General features: G+C 38.8%; 2 protein-coding genes across 3 annotated transcripts in view; both read left to right on the top strand.

Annotated features, from left to right (window-relative positions):
* The window catches only part of LOC101746208 (zinc finger protein 433), a 48,094-nt gene that overhangs the window by 23,267 nt on the left and 2,532 nt on the right, over positions 1-22,295 (top strand). For both annotated transcript variants that reach the window (XM_021350757.3, XM_012693928.4), the window contains exons 2-5: positions 17,172-19,009; positions 19,270-19,755; positions 21,796-21,915; positions 22,135-22,291. In XM_021350757.3, the coding sequence (XP_021206432.2) occupies positions 17,172-19,009; positions 19,270-19,755; positions 21,796-21,915; positions 22,135-22,291 (2,601 nt within the window). The remainder of the gene's footprint in view (positions 1-17,171; positions 19,010-19,269; positions 19,756-21,795; positions 21,916-22,134; positions 22,292-22,295) is intronic.
* Positions 5,746-9,560, top strand: LOC119629018 (uncharacterized). Its single transcript, XM_038013400.2, has 2 exons — positions 5,746-6,078; positions 6,577-9,560. The coding sequence occupies exon 2, from the start codon at positions 6,586-6,588 to the stop codon at positions 7,756-7,758; it is 1,173 nt and encodes a 390-aa protein (XP_037869328.1). The 5' UTR covers positions 5,746-6,078; positions 6,577-6,585; the 3' UTR covers positions 7,759-9,560.

Here is a 22,295-nt window from a genome sequence, read left to right as displayed (position 1 = left end):
TTCTTTTTTTTTTTAAACAAGAAAACATATTTACAGTATACAAAAAAACAAGTCAAAAAAATACAATTCAAATAAATAATAATAATAATGAAAAATGAAAAGGCCAGGAGCGAACGCCTCATTCCCACGTAGTGCCATCTAGTAAAAAATCCTTAACTTTATAATATGCCTTGTTGCACAAACGTTCCTTGACAGTTTTCTTAAATCTATGAACAGGTAGTAGTTGAACGTTTTGTGGGATCTTGTTGAAAAGCTGTACACCCAGCCCCCTGAAAGAGTTGCTTATTTTCTTAATTCGAGCCGCCGGCAACGCAAGCCTATGTTTGTTCCTAGTGTTCACATTATGCAAATCGCAGACTCTGGGGAATTCTACAATGTTTTTACGCACGTACAATAAATTTTCAAAAATGTATTGGGACGCAAAAGTTAGAATTTTGATTTCCTTAAACTTGTCCCTCAAGGATTCCCTCGGGTGCATATTATAAATAGCACGAATAGCCCTCTTCTGCAAGATGAAAATCGTTTCGATATCGGCAGCATTGCCCCATAGCAAAATGCCATAGGACATAACACTATGAAAATAACTGAAATAAACTAGACGTGCCGTATCTTCATCAGTATACGTTCGTATTTTTTTTACCGCAAACGCTGCAGAACTAAGTCTATTCGCTAACTTGCATATGTGAGGACCCCACTGCAGCCTGGAATCAACTGTTATACCAAGAAAAACTGTCGAATCAACAAGCTCCAGTGTCTCTCCACTTACAATGATATTAGTGTCTACTTGTCTAACATTAGGTGTGGTAAATTTTATACATTTTGTTTTTTTGTTATTTAATAACAGATTATTAACACTAAACCAATGTAACACGCGCGAGATAGCATCATTCACATCGTCATAATCTTCCAATTGTCGTTTAATTTTAAACAATAAGGATGTATCATCAGCGAATAATACGACCTCGTGACGGGTTTCAATAAACTTTGGTAAATCATTGATATACACAAGAAATAAGAAGGGACCCAATATGGAACCCTGAGGAACACCCATATTAAGTAAGACACCGGAAGATCTCTTTCCTTTAACGTCTACCTTTTGGATTCTTCCGGATAAATAAGATTTAATAAGTTCTAATGAAACGCCCCTAATACCATAATGGTGTAATTTCCTCAACAATGTATTATGCTCAACACAATCAAAAGCTTTAGATAAGTCGCAGAATACCCCAAGGGCATTATGCGATTCCTCCCAAGCCTGAAAAATATTTTTAATAAGATCTACACCTGCATCAATAGTCGAACGGCCTCTAGTGAATCCATATTGTTTGTTATGAAGCAGATTATTGGAATAGAAATGGTTCAAAAGCTGTTCCAAAATAATTTTTTCAAAGATTTTACTCAATGTTGGTAGTACTGAAATGGGTCTAAAGTTAGTGGGGTCAAAAGTACTACCAGATTTAAACAGAGGTATTATTTTACTATATTTCATTAGATCAGGAAACACACCACTATCAATACAGTCATTAAATATTGTAGCAAGGTAAGGTGCGATTATATCAATAATGGATTTTATAACCTTAATTGATATTCCCCATAAATCACCAGTTTTTTTAATATTAATGAGCTTGAAATTATCAATTATGTCCTTTATAGCAATATTTGTGAACTTAAAGTTAACACTGCATTTATCAACATGATCTTGCAGTAATGATTCGGCGACGGTAGGAGATGAAATTAAAGATTTTGTAGTAGAAGCTGGGATATCAGCAAAGTAGCGCTCAAAAGCACTGGCCACTTCTTGATGAGAAGTTATTATTTTATCATTGATTTTCAAAATTGATTCAGCATTGCTGTTTCTGACATTCCCAGTCTCCCTATTAATGATATTCCAAGTCATTTTAATTTTGTCAGGTTTATTTTTTTTTAAGATTGCCTAAGTGCAATGACTTGGCCAATGTACAGACTTTTTTAAACAGCTTGGAATATTTACAGACATACTCATGAAATGACTTATTATGATTATATGATTTTTCATGATAAAGGTCATATAATCTCTGCCTACTTTTGTGAATTCCAACAGTCGCCCATTCATTGAATGATCTTTTATTATGTAAGATCAGAGTTTTAGAAGTAAAGATGGCACTAAATTCATCATTAATGCAATTAAATAAATCCATGTAGTGAACATTAGGATCTTCACTATAACAAACATTCGCAATTTTTGCCAAAACTTTACCTCTAAACTTCTCCATACGTCTAATATTAATAGGAACAAAGTGTAGGTTTCTTGAACTATTAACATCTGTAACAGATTTAATTTTAAAAGATATGAATTGTCCACTGTGGTCTGAACTTAAATGATTAATAATATATTTATGCAAAGCTTTTACGTTTGTGAAAATATTATCTATACAGGTTGCCGATGTGCTAGTTTTTCTTGTGGGCTCTGAAAATAAATTGCTAAGGTTATATGATTTTAACAATGTTCTGAATCTAATAGTGGCATTTGTATTTTCTAATAAATTTATATTAAAATCACCACAGATAAAAATATGTTTATTAGAAACAGAAAGCTTTAATAAAACATGTTCCAATATATTTTCAAAAGAATCATATAACGAATTCGGGGGCCTGTACACACTTACAACAATGAATCGCTCAAGCTCTACACATGCCATTTCAATAATCCGTTCCACAGAGAGGCTCACAATGTCTCTACGTTCCTTACATTTATAATTTTTATTAACAATGATAAGAGAGCCTCCTCGTATAGCATTCTCTCTGCAGAAGGAACTCATAACCTGGTGATTTTTAAAATTACAACAGCTGGAGTGTGAAGTTAGGCAACGGGACTTAGCATCTCCCTCTTGTTTAATCTTTACATGGATCAGATGGTTGATGAACTCAGCAAGGGTAAGATCGAGTCTTCAATAGATAGTTCCTCGATTAATAATTTGAGCTTTGCTATATGGTCTAGCTGAATCCCTCAATAAGTACTACCAAAGTTGCTAGAGATGCCAAACTCAAGTGTGATGTGAAAAAGAGTGAGTTGCAGGTTTTTAAAGCCATATGTATATTGTTGGATAATGTTACTCCTGTGACATCAAACGGAACTCTGTTAGTAAGGGTTGCTGAAATAAAATAAAATTAAACATGGTCACGGCGGACTTATCCGACAATAGGGGCCTTGAGAGGGAGTGTAGAGTGTTGACTGCCCGCTGCCAATGTGCTGGCCCGCAGGTGTCCACGTTGTAAGAAACAAGTTGAGGTGACGCTGTTGAAACCATACTCTAAAGCTTGCCATCAAATGCCATTTGTGGGTTAGATATGGGCGGCGGGCCTGCAATATCTACGTTTACGATGATAGGGAGGATGATGATGCTATAGTCAATTTGCGAAGGTTCATGCTGACGACATTTATCACATCACGCATCACGATGAAAACGGTGGTTTTTAGTAGCTCCAGTAACCACTTAACCTCATCTAAAACCTACTTATTTTTGCTGCGAATTTATGGCTTGAAGCATGATTGTCCAGTGCTCCGATAGGATGGTTATGGTAGTCGTAGCTCTAACTCCAGCTGGTTGGAGGTTGACAGCGATATTTAGTGGCAATGGTATTTAGAGTCCAGTAACTCATACTGAGTGGGGCGGGATTTGTTAAAGCTATTTATATTCACAAGAAAACATAAAATTTGACACAGATTCATTCGCAAAGCGGCTGCCCTTGAGTTGTTAGGTCTCCTCCGGAGGCGCTTGGGCAGCTGTTAGCAAACCCCACTCCTCCTGGCTGAGCCTTTGCTCGCCCACCTGTCCTGCTGAAACTGGAAAGACTTCCGGAAGTAATGCTTAAGAACTTAAAATCATAAAGTATGCTTTAAGCCTAATTTTATGCGTGGGCACCTGAAGGTACATTATTTAGCAGGAACCTAAAAAAATTCAGTGCCTTTCCATTCCTCGCTATCAAATTGGTTACAAGAAGCGAATAATGTAACTGTATATCGAACACAAGTCTTACGTTTATTAAATCTCGCATAATAACCAACTAGTCAGGGTGGGAATCAATTATATTTCTCATTAGATGAAGGCGTGCTCCCAGGATTTATGGACATCGGGCAATCAGGGGGGTGGGCAATGCAACAACATGCAAGTTAAGAAATAGTCTATCAATTTTTTTGTTGTGCATATGGTCAAAGCAGACTTTGAATATTTAGCTTTAAATATCGAAGACCACATAAATGCAGTACATTTTTTCTATTCCTTTGCAAAATTATAGACAGTATTGTTAAAGCTTATGAATAGTATTCCTCCGAGATTCGCTAAGAATTACAGTTGCAAAGGTTATCTATTCATCGCACCACTCGCCTTTGGAACAGAGATCTGCCTTTTTAACTGGTGGTAGGACCTCTTATGAGTCCTCGCGGGTAGGTACCACCGCCCTGCTTATTTCTGCTGTGAAGCAGTAATGCGTTTCGGTTTGGAGGGTGGGACAGCCGTTGTAACTATACTGAGATCTTAGAACTTATATCTCAAGGTGGGTGGCGCATTTACGTTGGAGATGTCCATGGGCTCCAGTAACCACTTAACACCAGGTGAGCTGTGAGCTGATCCACACATCTAAGCAATAAAAAAAAAAGATAGCCTGTGTTTGAAAACAAAAAATAATAGAACAGTAGTATACCACAAATAAATAGAAACAAATAAGAATGAGTGAGTATAGTCCCAACTCCTCTCAATGACACAATTTTTGTAAAACCACATACATATCACCAAAAAGTAATTAATTCATAAAGTTGGTTAAGAGCTTGTCTCGACGGGGTCATTGGTCACATTTGGTGATGCTGTATATGCATATAGCGATCTGTCCACAAATAAACATAAGTCACTTTGTATCAAAACATGTTATTAGTGCGACAGAACAATGTGTTTCGCAAATTTCGTTGGGGGATTGATAATCAGTTCTTGATTTTCTTACTTTTATACAATAAATATAGATATTTTTTATTGCTTAGATGTGTGGACGAGCTCACAGCCCACCTGGTGTTAAGTGGTTACTGGAGCCCATAGACATCTACAACGTAAATGCGCCACACACCTTGAGATACAGTTCTAAGTTCTCAGTATAGTCACAACGGCTGCCCCACCCTTCAAACCGAAACGCATTACTGCTTCACGGCAGAAATAGGCGGGGCGGTGGTACCTACCCATGCGGACTCACAAGAGGTCCTACCACCAGTAATTACGTAAATTATAATTTTGCGGGTTTGATTTTTATTGCGCGATGTTATTCCTTCACCGTGGAAGTCAATCGTGAACATTTGTTGAGTACCTACGTATTTTATTAAAAAAATTGGTACCCGCCAGCGGGATTCGAACACCGGTGCATCGCTCGATACGAATGCACCGGACGTCTTATCCTTTAGGCCACGACGACTTCAATAGATCACTGAATATCTGATTTCTTGATAATGGCATTCATTTCAAAAATACGAAAGCAGTTAGTTTGATCAGGTTCAAAATTACCAGTCCTGGTGAATTTGGATAAGCCCTACATGGTACCGGCAATCCCTCGACTCTAAAAAAGTTCCAAAATTGTGTAAAGTTCGATAGACTATTATATTGGAAAAAGAATAGATATCACTTAATGTTATAACAATATTCTTCATTCGTGTTTGTAATAAAATTTCATTTAATTTTAAATCAACGATAAATTTGATTCAATAAAAACGCAACATAATCATATTTCATCATATATCTGTTGCTTGGGTATGTAAGGTTTGTTGTAAAATAATTAAAATAAAATTGGTCATGTTAAAGTTAAGGCAATTTTTGTATTGCCAAATAGCAACACTGTTGGTGGTAGCAATGCCAGTGGTGGGGTTGTGAGATAATAAAAAAGGCGGTAGTCTGAGAAACGAGGGAAGAAATCAGTGTATTCGGTAGTGAGCAGATGTCTAAAGATTGTAAAAGTGGAGTTTCAAATAAAGCAATACAGAATTAAGTAAACTACTGCAATCTGTGTATTATTTCCTGACTGTTGGAATTGGAGTCTTACATCTCAGAAGTGCGGTCGCCTCACGTAAGTACATTTTTGAGTTTCTTGTTAATTTGACGTAATTATTTGATTCGAAAAAAAAAATGAATTAGAACCGCGCTGAGTACGGAGGTAGCTTCAAAGCTTAGCACGGGATAGCATCTTCTGCTGTATCTAGCCACTATTTTAATTCAGAATAACTGAGAACTAAAATGTATCTAATGTTATGGTTATGTCACGTGTTTCAATTTAACTTAACGTTCAAATGTTTGTTGAGCTTCAACCACGAATTTAATAACTGGTTACGAACTTTATATAGTTATCATTCCACTAATTTTTGCTCGCTGTTCCACTCGCATGGTGGATCCGTCGATAAAACGCTGCCTATGCTTTTCATTGATATTTTCGTTTGGGGTAGGTGAAATTATTTTGATATGGGTGCGATGACTAAGAATTTATAGACAAACAATTGATCTCTCATATTATATTATTATAGGTTCAATTCACGTTCAATTTAGAATAACATTTTGCAACGTCTGCAAGTTCCAGAACATGAATAGAGAAGGCACACATCATTTGATGACACCCTCGCGCAGCCGTAAAGGAAGCCGAGGCGAAGCGGGTCCCAACCGATCTCGTACTCGCAGCCGTAGCTCTCGCACGTGCAGCCGGGCCCGGGAGCTGGAACTGTACCAAGAACGTATCCAGCGACTAGAACAGGAACTGCAGCAAGAGCGGGAGATGGTACGGCGACGCGAGAGAAGTACACGGCGCCCTTCAGCCGAGAGGCCACTTGCGACCTCTCTTCGTGCAGCTACAGAGGTGCGCCGGAGTGACGATGCGCGGCATGCAAAAGTCAACCATGAACGTCGTGCCACACATATCAGGTCACGTAGTCCTTCCTTTTCTACTAATGATGTTGTCAAAATAATACAGTCTATTAAGCACGGTCCCGAATCTCAACCGTTACCGCAGAACACACCGATGATTAATAAAAATATAGATCACAAGAATATTCTTCCAAATTTTGACCCTTCTGTTAAAAATCAGCGAATAGACGTGTGGCTGAAAAAGGTTAATGAATGCGCGTCGGTTTATGGTTGGGACGATAGGACTACTATACACTTTTTACTACAAAAACTTCAAGGATTGGCCAAGTTGTGGTTCGAGAGTCTAGATACGATCTTGTATACGTGGCAAGAGTGGCAAGATAAATTAATAAACGCGTTTCCTCACGAACTAAATTATGGCCAGTGCTTAGAAGACATGTTGAGACGAAAAAGCAAGCTTAATGAACCTATAGAGCAATACTATTATGAAAAACTGTCTCTGTTAAACCTATGTGGTATTTCTGGTAAGCGCGCTGTCGACTGCATAATTCACGGAATTAGTGACAGGACTATGAAGTCTAGTGCCTTAGCTTTGCGCTGTTCTCTTCCAGAAAGTCTTTTACAGTTTTTAATGAGTTGGGACACAGATCAATTGATTAATGATCAATCGCATTTGAGAAATAAAAATGCCTCTGACACTGAATCAAATTCTAAAAAGAATTCCGGTCAAGGTATTTATTGTTTTAACTGCAAACAGCAGGGGCATCCGTATTTACAGTGCCCAAAGCCGCTAGATAAATGTAACAAATGTGGTAAGATAGGACATAAAACGGAAACCTGTTTTAATCAGGAAGAGGGTTCCTCAATCGGTTTGGTGGTCTCTAAAAATAACTAGCTCTAGTGCAAAATTAACCGAAAACTTATCTTAACGACATTTTCTTCGAGTCGTATCACACATAAAATAGAGAACATTCAAGACAATATTCCCCATGAAAGGCTCTGGTTATAAGTTAATATAGTCCTCGGAGAGTATACCTTTTCATCTCGAAATTTGATGACGTACGTGCTAGTGTTCTGTAGGCTAGGTGACAATCTGATGTAATTCTTCGTTAATCAATCAAACATTACAGAACAATCGCATATCATTATTATGAAAAATTCAACTACTTAACGGTTTTTAAGCATGAATTCTGAACTGTCCCACTCAGATTTATATAAGGAATATGATAAATCCCTTGAGAGAAAATATGTAGCAAGTCTTGAGCAGCTGACATAGTTAAGATCTTAAGTAGATTATCTAAAGAATATTTTGAGTTATCTAATTATAAATCAGGTTCGTTCAGTCAGTCAGTCCGTCTCCCTAGGTTTGAGGGAATGGGAATGAAGCATAAAATGCTATATTCGATTTAATAAAGCCCTGGATACATGTCGCGTCACTTAAACTTGGTGGATCAGTGGGAAGTAAATCTTTACTACTGACCGTGAATAATTCTAAGTGTTTAATAATTTTTGTCAATTACATTATTTAATGTCAATTATGTAATATTATTGTCAATTAATTTGTCAATTTAATAACAATAAATGGATGATTAAATGATACACATATATAACTGAATTGATGAAGCACTTACGCTACCGAATTATTCTTTCTTTGTTTACAGGTCAGGAGCGAGAATTGATCGGTTCGCACCTCGACCAGAAAGTCCTTGAGAATTGATTGGTTCAAGGCAAGACAGAAAATACTATAGCTGAGAATTGATGTTCAGGGCGAGACAGGAAATACTACAGCTGAGAATTGATTGGTTCAGCTTGTGTATTTCATAAAGTCCTTGAGAATTGATTGGTTCAAGGCACACATTAACTGAGAATTGACTTGTCATGGCAGTTTCATAACTGAGAATTGACTTGGCATGGCAGTTTCATAATTGAGAATTGACTTGTCATGGCATTTTCATAACTGAGAATTGACTTGTCATGGCATTTTCATAACTGAGAATTGACTTGTCATGGCATTTTCATAATTGAGAATTGACTTGTCATGGCAGTTTCATAATTGAGAATTGACTTGTCATGGCAGTTTCATAATTGAGAATTGACTTGTCATGGCATTTTCATAACTGAGAATTGACTTGTCATGGCAGTTTCATAATTGAGAATTGACTTGTCATGGCAGTTTCATAATTGAGAATTGACTTGTCATGGCAGTAACACAACTAAAAATTGGCTTGTTATGGCAGTTTACAACTGAGAATTTACTGTCTGTTTCGAAGAAATTTTGATATGTATAACTTTTAAGGAGTATTTTGTTTCACTTAAATGAAAAAATGTTAAGTGCCTCTTTTTTTTTGTAATTTACTGTTAACGCTGTTACGCTGACGACTAATATTGGCCTAATGTAAGGTTACCACCTGGGTCATGTATGGGGACATACATGGTGTCAGGACGGTCGAATGTAAGGTTTGTTGTAAAATAATTAAAATAAAATTGGTCATGTTAAAGTTAAGGCAATTTTTGTATTGCCAAATAGCAACACTGTTGGTGGTAGCAATGCCAGTGGTGGGGTTGTGAGATAATAAAAAAGGCGGTAGTCTGAGAAACGAGGGAAGAAATCAGTGTATTCGGTAGTGAGCAGATGTCTAAAGATTGTAAAAGTGGAGTTTCAAATAAAGCAATACAGAATTAAGTAAACTACTGCAATCTGTGTATTATTTCCTGACTGTTGGAATTGGAGTCTTACAGGTAGGAAACCAAAATGTCACTGTATGTTAAAGTTAGGATTAAGCTTGATTTCTTAGGAAATTGATTTTTTCAATCGAAACTTTTGAAGGCTTAAAAAAAGCAGCCTTTGTCTTCACCAATTGTAGGATTCCGAACGTTGAAAATTTTAAATTTAAATAAATTACGCGATTAAACCACGAATTACTTTTAATTATATCAAGAATGTCACCATATTTTAATACAAACACTCAATCGTGTGTGTACCATAATACCTACATATTTCCAGATTAATGTGATCTGGTCTACCTGACTACTAGACCCCGTGAGATATGTTAGTGCAAAAACATTGCTTTGTATGTGAATATGTCTGGTCAGTTATATTTGGCGAGCTTTCAATCGTGTCGAGGTGACAGCGAGGGGTGCGGGGTGCGGGGGACGCCGATCGATGCCGACGTCGTTATTCGGACGACAGCCTTTGACGACGTCGCGGGTGTATGCCGATTGTGACTTTAGGTGTTTGTTGCGTTTTATTTTTAATTTAAAAAAAAAAAATCACAACTTTTATTAACGACGTGTTTGTTCTACTTGTTATTAACTGTTGGCACAGGATTCAAACATTACTAAAACATAACAACTGGAGGAGGATACGATACATAAAGTCACAAACAAATTATCTGTCATTATTCTTTAATAAAATCATTACTACCCGCCCCTGACTCACCAGATGTCTTACCACTAGTAATTACGCAAAATAATATTTTTGTCGGTTTTATTTTTATCACACTGATTCACGCTATGTTATACCTTCGCTATTAAAGTCGTTTAGGAACATTTGTAAATAAGTATTTAATTAGAAAAATTGGTACTTGCTTGCGGGATTTGAACACCGACACCATCGCATCACTCGATACGAACGGACCGGGCGTCTTATCCTTTAGGCTACAACGACTTCAGACTACTTATCTTTTTACTTATATTGATTAAAAACGAAATTTGAAGACGCCAATAATTTTATCATCAATACGAATATTTCTGGTAAAGCAGACGTACAAAGCATTGAAACTACAATCAGTTATAAAATTAACCTTGATTAATTTGATTTTTAATTTCATAAGCTTAGAGTGTTTTTTGAACATAATGCATTAACAGTACTAAGAGATAAATGTGATGTGTGATTTTCTCAAATAAATTTTAAATTCACAATAAATACAAGGAATAAATTGAAACAAACTTCGGGTGAGGTCCGGAGCTGAGCTGACGCTTGACTGACGGACGTCCGCACACAAGTACAGTTCCACACAAACACAATATCTGCACCTAATTATAGTGTTTGAAATGTGACTTAGTGCTACCTGTGAGACAAGTCAGTTTCTACGTCAAATCTATTATGTTTTAAAACTTAATCTGCTTGGATAGAATACGGACACGTATATTCATTTATTCTTTCATTAAAGACAACGACGAGTATTGACTTAAGTATATTACCATAAAAGTGATGGGTAAACTTTATCACATATTTTTAAATTCATATAGTTATATTTCATACAGGTAGATTAGCATACAGAACGAGTGAGTATAAGCCAGTCTAAATAGTCCCTTAACATTAGTACACAAGAGCAATGTCAGGATTATTTACTTATAATGCTATTCACTTTTAGAAAAACTTAAAGCAATAACCGTGTCTGAAAACTTCTTACGCGTTTGCACAATGTTAACTCACACAAGCGCATATCACAGTACCGAATGTCTACACTATACCGTCTGCGTGTGTGTGTAGCGCTGAAGATTGACAAGTCAGTGCCACAGTCGCGTTAGTGTGAAGGGTGTTGTGTCAAGATAATAATGAGGTGAAGTTGTGAGAAGTTCGCTAGTTGTCAGCTAGCTAATATATTGGTAAATACGTGAACAGAGAAATGATAATTGACAGTAATAAAATAATAGTTGTAATAATAATGTATCAAAGTATATTTATGTAGTAGCCCAACGCAAAATAATTTTCATTTACTGAGAATTCTACATGCCTAATAATATTAGGTAAATAGATATTGAAATATAAATATTCAAAGATTTTTCACTACCTTTTTTTTTATTGCCCTTGTAGGCAGACGAGCATAGGGCCCACCTGATGGTGAGTGGTTACCGTCGCCCATGGACTTCAGCAATGCCAGGAGCAGAGCCGAGCCGCTGCCTACCGTTAAGTAGGTACTCTCCACAATCTTCGTTTGAAGAAGGAAATGTCATAGCGCTCGAGAAACATCGTGGAGGGGAGCTCATTCCAGAGCTGGGGCGTAGCAAAAAAGATTTCTGGAAACTCACTGTGGATGACCGCAGTGGCTCCAGGAAGTATGGATGATCTCTCCTCCGGTGGCGGGTGGCGCGATGACAAAAACGAGATGATGGAGTCATCTCGAACAATTCCTCACCTGTTCGCTAGTAATGTGGAGAGGCTAATGTAGCTTCTTAGGTTGATGGGCGAGCTCACAGGCTCAGCCTGAGAGAATTTGCTAACACCTAGTCCTTTTCGCGGGCAGAAGGGTTCACCCCGAATACTGTACCGTGCTCTTAAGGGGGCACGACGACCCTGATGATGAACACTAGCCCTAGAAAGAGCTTCAATGAAAATGTTACCGGATTGGAATCGTGACCCACTGAAAAGATCCGGTGAGAAACTCAGAGGGCTGTATATATGGGTTGTATGTGGAACTCTTCATCGCATATGTCGAGGTGAACGAAAACGGTTACCGGTGCATGGTATATGGTATATGCCTAAAAGTACCGAAAAAGAAAAGACTAAACAGTGGTTATATCCTCAGTTTATTATTTTTTGTTTAGTTGCTATTGACCATGTTTAGTTTTAGGATATAAATAAAAGCATTATATAAAATATATATAAACAAATAAAACAGGCATACAATATATGCACTGTAATAAAATTGGAAAGCAGGGATAAATGCAATACAAAAAGAAAATAAACAATGATAATGTAATGACTGCTTGGAGTTTGCAAACTTGTACACACTGGAAGGCATATTTTCTTGCACAGCCCAGTACAGATAATATTACTGAGATGATGAGAGTAAAGGTCCAAGTCACCCCTGTCCTGGTGAAATTGGAAAGGCCTTTGGACCACCAGTAATCCTACCATCCTAAAAAAAAATAAGCATTTTGCCAGCTGGGATGGTAGTTTCAGTTTATTTGATTATGTTAATCGTGTTTTGATTGATGAACCATACATTGCTATTTCTCCAAGAATATTTGCCTTATTTTCGTCATAATTATTTAGAATAAATTTGCTGTCCAATAGCTGGTATTTCAACCCGCCATAACAATAAATATTAAATTAAGTGTCAAACAGATACTGTGACTATATGAGTCAATGAACCTAATTTTCTTTAATTATGGTAATCTTGACGCTTGATCATTTTGTTCGTGATACGGCAACATGTTCCCGATCTTGGGTATAATTTTAAAGGTGTTATAAAATGAACAAGAATGAACAATGAACAAGAATCATGATTGTATGATTCCATCATGCAAAATCTGAATGTAGGTAAAATACAATAGCTTTTTTCCGTACAAATCTGTTTTACAGGAGAATTTCGTCTACAAAATACCTATTTGATCAACACATGATCCGTGCTCACGAACGATTTACACGTGAAACCCGCAAAATTTATAAATAATGTGATTACTTTTTGTAGGCCGGGTCCATATTGTCAACCCGCTTGTGTAGATACTGCCTTTCTGCCTGTTTCTGTTGTGAAGCAGTCATGCATTTCGGTTTGAAGGGTGGGACATTGCATCAAGCATTGCAAAATCGAATCTTGTAACTGGTCGTTGAATTTCGGTGATGGTCGTTACTAGATGGCAATTTAAACATTATCTTTCTTTTTTTTATTGCTTAGATGGGTGGACGAGCTCACAGCCCACCTGGTGTCAAGTGGTTACTGGAGCCCATAGACATCTACAACGTAAATGCGCCACCCACCTTCAGATATAAGTTCTAAGGTCTCAAGTATAGTTACAACGGCTGCTCCACCCTTCAAACCAAAACACATTACTGCTTCACGGCAGAAATAGGCGGGGTGGTGGTTGCTACCCGTGCGGACTCACAAGAGATACTACCACCAATAATTACGCAAATTATAATCAAATTATAAGCAAATTATATCTAAAATTATTTTGACAATTTAAACAGCTTACTAATTTGTACATTCGAAACAATAGAAAATATCGCATAGGAATTGTTTAAAATTTTCCACGAAGTGTACTGTCAATAATGACGTTAACGACTAGGCGGTGACAGCGCGGCCATTTGTCAGCTGTCATTTGTCAGCTGTTTGTCAACCACAATGGTGTCAGGCGGCGCGAGGACGATTGACGCGTGTCACTCTAGAGTTGTACCACGGGAATACGATTGCTTTTGTGTTTTGAAGGATACTGTAGCGAAATGGTAAAAACTGGAACCCTTGAAATTTCCTCGTGTTAATCGACAACAGCGGTGTTATTAAAGATTACCTGTTAACTATAGAAGATAGTACCTACTTAAAAATAAAATAGTTCGCCCCGAGTCGTCAGTTGAAGCCAGTGCACTATTGACATCCATCAGTCTTCAAGGTCACTCTTCTAATTCAGAAAAACAAACAACTCTGCCAGTGCTTCAAATATCGAGCGGGCATTTAAATTATATAAAAAAAAAAAAAACTCAGATAAATTGCCTGTTTAGTTTTAAATTAAGGCCGTACGACCCTAAAACTACATGTAAAATTTATATTAATATCTTTACATTATATACTAGAGTGTTACTGCCTGATTTAGACTTACTATAGGTAGTCGTCAAACTCGGCAAAGAGTTCGACGTGCAACCGAACCTGAATATCAGCCCGCTGAGTTTCTCGCCGGATCTTCTCAGGATCGATTACGATCCAGTAGATTCATTCGCAAAGCAGCTACTCTTGAGTTGTTAGGTCTCCTTTGGAGGCGCTCGGGTGGCTGTTAGCGCAATCCCACCCCTCCTGGCTGAGCACTTGTTCGCCCACCTGTCCTGGTGAAACTGGAAAGGCCTTCGAGTCACCAGTAATCCCTCAATAATAATAATATCGAGTTTAGCACCCGTAGTAGTTAGCCACATTTAATGATTATTCGTTTCGCACCTCGGAGCGTGTCCTTCGCCCTGCGCCAGTACAGCGACCTTCGAGCACGTCGTCAGCCAACCTCTATTGCAGCAATTAGGCCCCTTAGGAAAAATGATTTATTGTCTGTGTTCTGATTTCCTAAAACCTTTTCATGACATTATTAGTTTTGTTGTAAACATGGCACCAACCATACGCACTCACACTTTATGTTTTAAACGGTAGACTGTCAGACATGACGGTCATGACCCACTTGGCCCGTAGCAACAGAACGTGTATTTCGCTACCCCACATTAAGCAATGAAGTTGAATTCCCAACTACGTTGCAATAACAACTGTCCCAACCTTCATACGAAAACAGGCGACTGTCGCGAGCCTGAAATGGCAGTATGGTGGTAACTCAACTCCTGCGGCCTCGTAATATGCTCTAAGTCTTTTACGTCGTCGTGGCCTAAAGGATAAGACGTCCGGTGCATTCGTATGTAGCAATGCACCGGTGTTCGAATCCGTCAGGCGGTTACTGGTCAATTACTGGGGTAATTACGGGTCAATTACTGGAGGTAGGACCTCTTGTGAGTCCGCACGGGTAGGGACCACCACCCTGCCTATTTCAGCCGTGAAGCAGTAATGCGTTTCGGTTTGAAAGGTGAGGCAGCCGTTGTATCTATACTGAGATCTTAGAACTCATATCTCAAGGTGTGTGGCTGCATTTACGTAATAAATGTCTATGCGCCCCGTTACCACTTAACACCAGGTGAGCTACGAGCTCGTCTCCCCATCTAAGAAAAAAAAGACTAGTGATTACGCAAAATTACCGGTGGTACGACGTTTTGTAAACCCGCATGGTTATGTAGCGCCACCATACCTATTACTCCTGTGAAGCAGTAATGCGTTCCGGTTAGAAGGGTGGAACAGTTATCAACTGAGACTTGGCGCCTAATGTGTAATTCATGTAGTGATGTCTATGGTCTCCAGTAACCAGTTTACCTGTCTAAGCACTACATTTATAGTTGTGAGAGTTCAGTGTTATTACACGATATTATTATTCGTTCATAGATAAAATCGTTTGTTTATATGTTTGTTTTTACATTAGCGCCTGTTTAGGGATTAAGCTCTCATTATTCAATTGGGTTTTACCTCATTAAAACTATGGATTAAATCGCGACCGCTTCTAAAGTCCGTATACACTTATAAATGAAAACATATAAAAAAAAGAAATAATATTTTTGCCACAGCGTTGCAACAGTGACTAACGACTGCACCAGCTACAGGAACAATGCAAATAATTCAACAACTCAATCGCTTTATGCAAAACAGGAGGAAACTTCAGCGGTTATAATTCGTTAAGATTCGTTCACAAATACACTAAAAAATGCGGCATTAAAACGCTGCGGGCTTTGCTTACGTGCCGTGACTTGGGTTGGTGATGCGACGATAATTTTATTGTTGACTTTTTAATTTAAATGTTTGTTTATATTAACCTCTTAAAATAGAAAGCATCAATGATTTGTATATGTAAATATGATTTTCGGCTCTTCGAAAAATTACATAACAAGCAGTTATGTAACATGAGAACCAATGTTATTGCTGTTGAATTCAGAGGAGCCTATCCGACTCAGTTGCGGTCCTCGATACCAAGCTCCTGTCTAACAGTAGACGGAGTGTTTCTATTTACTCCCTCCCTATTAACGACCTGGCCCGGTTTCGCCACGGTTAATCAGGGTATTATCCTTAAAGTATTATATAATAAAATATAAAACAAAAATTCATAAAAAAATCATAAACTTTAAATAAGAATATTTAGTGTTGAACTTTCAACCCTCAATTCACATACTTAAGAATGCGTCGGTACCAGAAATGGGTGGGTAATAGAAAATTTTGTAATACTTACTTCGGAAATGAGGAACTTTCTTGCAATGGTTTTTTATCCCCCTTAGAGATTAAATTTCTAAATAATCCTTTCTTGGTGGATTCTTACCATATTAAAGGCATTAACTACCCAAATTTTAAAGTTTCTAGCCCCAGTGGTTCAGGCTCTGCGTTGATGATTCAGGCAAGACAAGTAATTGGACGGATATTCGTCCGGGACATTAAATATTAGGAACACAGCTGGGCATTTTTAGAGTCAAGTTTAAACCGGAAAGGGCATCAAAACGATGCACTTCAGTTGCACAATTTAAAGTTACAATTTAGGCGGCACTATGCAATTGTAGTGCAACGTTTAAGGCCCCTTTGTAGACTAATCCTGACATTGTTGACGATCACCAAATATCCCATTAAATAGTCCACAATAAACGTGTATTTTTGGACGAGGTTCCGTGACGGAGTCTTCGGTTAATGTAGACGCCCCACGAGACCGCCGCATTGCTGTGCGATGCCCCGGTTTTAAATGATACGAATTTTAAGTAACTTGTAAATTTTAAGGATAAATGTCTCTAATTGTGTTCAAACATTCCAGATGTTATCTCTCCGCGATGATGATGATGACGACAAACATCTCTGCATCAAATGTAACGCCACAATCGTAGGCCTGGACAGCTACATTAAGCACAGAAAAGACAAGTGCGGCAAGGCCAAAGTCAACAAGAGACCTGATCTACCGCCAATCGACACTCTCGACCCAAGCTGCAGTTTGGGTGCTGACATCTTCTTCCAATCTCTAGAACTCCAAAGCAGTGTGAAAAAGACAAGTCTCACCCCACCCGTTCCTACAACGAAACCTTCTGATAGTAAGAATGCACCGTCCACATCCAGTCAAAGAGTAAGCCCACTGGATAGCCGAGGTGAACACTGGATCGGAGGCCACAGTTTGACCACAGATACCAGTGTAGACAATCATACTAAACTAATCAATGCCGTTGCAAGTATAAGCGGTTCTGTAAAGAAAGATGTTTCTTTTGATCTATACGACGAAAGTGATGATTCGGAAGGCTCTGAGGACGATGACGACGATGAACACGCTAGCGGTCAAAAATGGAAACCGCCACCGAATTATACAGGAGGTAAATGGAGACCAACTTCACCCGACCAAGCTTGGAATCCAAACGATGGCGAGCAGACCGGTAAATGGAAATCAGATTTACCAGATCGCGATGAAGATGATGAAACTCCACCTCCAGGGCATACTAAAGGCAAATGGGTACCTGGAGCCAATGAGAAAACCCAGATTATGCAACCAATCATTCAGAGTAAGGGCTCCATACAGTACTGGTGTGGTCCTTGCAACAGACGACTTGGTTCCCGAGCGGTTTACGACAAACATTTAAAATCCAGCTTACATATAAAGAAAGTTCTTCCCGAACGTGAATTGGAATATTCTGGTCATTTAAAACCAATCAAACCGAAGCGCACCATTCGTCCGTCTCGGTTTGTTAACGATGGTATATACACTCGCACTCAGAGGAAAAAAACAAAATCCACGAAAGTAAGCGTCAAAATACAATTGAAGAAGCGTAAAAGGAAAACTACTTTCATCCGTTGTATCGGTTGTGACTCCAGGGTGAGACGACACTTGATGGGCAAGCACTTGATTTCCCACTACCACTTTAGAAAAACAACCGCCGTAGATAGCGAAGTTTATCAAAAGCTCATACTCGACAACATTGTGGCTATAGTACACCAATCACCCTTCCAATGCAATCCATGCAAGTTTTACACTAATTGGCTATCGAATTTTATGCAGCATTGGTTCACAGAAGAACATCAAGAGAAAACAAATTTAATTGAGGGTAGATTCTGGTGTTCTTTTTGTAAATTCGAATGCGAGACTTCTCAAGAGATGCTTGACCATTTATCGAGTCCAACTCATAGTGAAGCTGTGGCCGTCGTCAACAGATCCATGCCGATCATCATAAGGAAGAAGACAATCTTCAAATGTGAGACTTGTTCAATGGAGTTTAAATATAATATTGAGATGAAGAAGCACAGCATCAAAACAAGTCATCCATTGGCTTATACTGGAACGGATGACTACCAAGAATTCCATCGTTGTCAGCATTGCAAAGTGAAGTTCAAATCTTCATTAACGTTGGCTGCCCATCTGAAAAGAAAGCACAAACAGAAAGCTTATTTCTGTCTCGTTTGTATGAAAACTTTTAATACTTCTTTGGAAGCCAAGATACATCGGCAGACTTCTGAACACAGGATTAAAAGCAGAGAAAACCGCATCAGGCTAAAAGGAGGATCCACAAAGGACTTGAACAAGAAATGCCCTTACTGTACTGAGAAAGTCGTTTTGAGAAACATCTTGATGTTAAAGGAACATATTCGCATAGTACATCCCGATATAAGAAAAAAGTAAGGCTTTATTGGTGTATTTTGGTAAACGAGCTCTTTGAGTACCGTGTGACACGCCACCACCACGTCGAGGTGTAAGTGTCGTATGCGTTGAGGGGTTGTGTGTATATATGAAACAACATTTCTATGCACACAACCTTAAACCGCCCGATGCGGTGACTCTTTGATAAAGACGAGCAGTAATTCCGAACTACCATCACTGATGCTAATTAAAAAATGATTTAATAAAAAAGGCCTAAAAACTTTTCATGAATTTTCAGATGCCCCAAATGCGGAATGACCTTCATATTCTCCCAAGAAGTGACCAGGCATATCAGATCCGAAGCTTGTAAATTCCAGCCTTCCGCTTCCAACGCTTCCATTTTTTGGAACTGCAGCAAATGTCTCTTTACGACAGACTCGCAAGCAGAATGCTTCTTTCACGAAGTTCTACACACCGAGCCGGTTAAAGAAACAAAAATAATTAAAGGAGTTGAAAAGATCTTCCAAAAATATACGTGCCCGCTTTGCCCTAAGAGCTTTAAAAAGGCGTCCCTGCGTCAGCACTTGCGGCAGCATACCTTTGAAAGACCATTTGTTTGCGGGACGTGCGGAGCGAACTTCACCAGGCAGACGACTTTGGTAAACCATCAAAAAAACGAGCACGGCACCACCGGCAAGATGCCCAGAGTGCCGATAGTTGAAAGAATCGAGGATCCGGATATTGATTGGGAATGCGAGAAATGTGGAAACAATTTTAATAGTAGGTGAGTGAGTCTCGTTGCTTGATTCTTCCAGGTTTAAAGTATTTCAAACAAGTCGGCTGCTCGTCGATGTTTTGAAACGGAATAGGTATGCTAATTTAAGGTTGACCACTATTCTGCAACACAGCAGTAAAGCGGCAGATGTATCGTCCAAACCATTCAACAAACCTCCCCTCCCACCGAACATCCAAACCTCAACACATGAATACACAGAAATAAACCGCGAATCACACTCTGTCGGCTCCAACAACGACTAAACAGAAGTCCGCGTCGCGGCGGATGCGCTCCTTGTCAAGTGTCACTACAATTCCTTCGCGCCGTCGTGACGCGATCATAACTTGACATGTACCACTTTGATAATGCGCCGGGAGCCCGTCATCTCGCCCGTCATCCCGCCCGTCATCTCGCCCGCGGTGTTGCCAACGCTGACATTTTTATGCCCTGCAGTAATAAATTCTTGCCCGGATGCACGCGATATTTTCAGCCGTTCGAAATATACGAGATAGGTACAGTTTATTGTACGCACGTGTTTGTTATTCGAGCTCTGATGTTGCGGACGGCTCATCGGTGTAATCGTGCGCTCAATTACTTTGGGCCGCGGTTGTTTATTTGTGTCTATCTTATTTTATGATTAACTGATATAAACATGTAAAGAATGAAGTTGTTATATTGCACTCTATATTTATTCATAATTATTTAGTGTTTCGAATTTCAACAATGAATTCAATCAATCTATTAGACCTCTTCTAAAGTAATTTACTTAATGGCCAACAACGAAGTCAAACAACTTTAATTAAAAAATAACATAAAAATCGTTGACACTATTTATCTGCAGAAGCGTTATACGTAAGTAAGTCTATGTTTGTAGTTAGGAAATTTCATCCTAAAGTCATTTGAAGGCTAAGTTCAATTCAAAGTAACCACCGCTCGTATGAATCAAGTCAACGCGTCCATTACAAAAGTTTAATCGTTCGCGAGCTGCAGTCCGCGCACACTGCATGCAGCGCCGCTGATGAGCCCAACTTGTGCAATATCTCCGCGTTATTGCCACTTGCATTAATGCAATTCTAAGTCAACCGGCGCGGGGTTGCCAGTTTGAGGTCTAGGAAATCTGCTAAGTCCTCCTAAAGGATGTTATTTGAATTTAGAACAGTTGGTTAAAAATGAAACTTGTTTTGTCGCAAATAGATAATTGAGAAATCATTTATTATAGAAAATAGTAACGTACCTGTAATAACATTGTTATATCTGTTTAGTTTTCAAAGCCTAAATTAAATAAGCCCGTATTTATCATATGAATATTACGAAATAACGAGTTTTCCATAAAGTATTATTTTCTCACGCATTCCAGATACATGGAGACTTCCGCCTCATGTCGTGACTCTTGTGCTATCTGTGGCTTCCGGTTATCACTTATTACCAATAAGCTTAGTGCGAGTTTTTTAACTTCTCGATCGCGTTAAAGTTAACTCAAATTTGTATGGAGTTGGAATAGCTCCCCTACGTTTGTTGCCAGGGGCACACTGGTGGGACCGGCATTCGTCTGCTCATCTGCAACAAATTAACATACGCAATTATAAAAAGAAACTTGGTGTCAGAATTTTCAGTACTAAACATAGAAGTGAAGATTCTGAACGTCATTACGGATCCTCCCGGTCCATTAACGGTGCTTTTAGGCACCACAGGCACCGATCACCGTCCTCGTCGAACCCGTCGCTTGCGACGAAGGGCTCGACGAGCGAATTTAACCACAGACACAGCCCACTGAGTTTCTCGCCGGATCTTCTCAGTGTCGCGTTTCCGATCCGCTGGTAGATTCTGCGAAGCACTGTTCTTGCTAGGGCCAGTGTTAGCATCACTCCGGTTTGAGCCCCGTGAGCTCACCTACTAGCTAAGGTTACGCTGAACTAGCCTCTCAAGGCTATCAGCTATCAGGCAGAAAAAAAAATCTGATAAGAAATCTCAAAAATATTTTTACTATCATCGGTATCCACCACTGTGCTTTTTACTATTTTTACTTTTTACGTTTTTTTTCTACTTCAGATCTGCTTTAACCCGTCACGTAGCTGTGGACTGTACTGAGCTTTCGAGGTCCGGTGCTATGCTGCAATGTCCACATGAAGAATGTACTTATGTGGCAAACACTATTAGTAAATTAGCCAGGTAAATACTGCATTTAGTAATCTTTACCGAGATTAAAGACATGTATATAGTGACATCTAGTATCTAGTGGCTGAACCATTAAAATGCAGCTACAGTTCAACTATTAGTAAGCAATAGTTACGATAGATGGCGCTAACATTTTTAAACTATTTCTTTAATTATACAACAGATAGATGTCGCCAGCATGCACTTAATTTTATTTATTATAAACAATTGCAGACACCGACGAACACATGGCGAACGAATAAAACACCACGAATGTCCCTTATGTTCTTTCAAGACGGACCAAGCTAGTCATTTCAAAAGGCACATGCTTTGTCACAGAGGAATCAAACCCTATGGCTGTCCATATTGCCAGTTTACATGTGGAAGTTTGGTAA

This window comes from Bombyx mori, chromosome 10 (assembly GCF_030269925.1).
Source record: "Bombyx mori chromosome 10, ASM3026992v2".
In the NCBI taxonomy this organism is placed as follows: Eukaryota; Metazoa; Arthropoda; class Insecta; order Lepidoptera; family Bombycidae; genus Bombyx; species Bombyx mori.
The sequence above is the reverse complement of the archived record's forward strand: the minus strand, read 5'-3'. Positions and strand labels throughout refer to the sequence as shown.

Bases quoted from the DNA above. Each gene is read 5' to 3' on its own strand.
- LOC119629018 (XM_038013400.2), top strand. From the start codon at position 6,586: ATGAATAGAGAAGGCACACATCATTTGATGACACCCTCGCGCAGCCGT.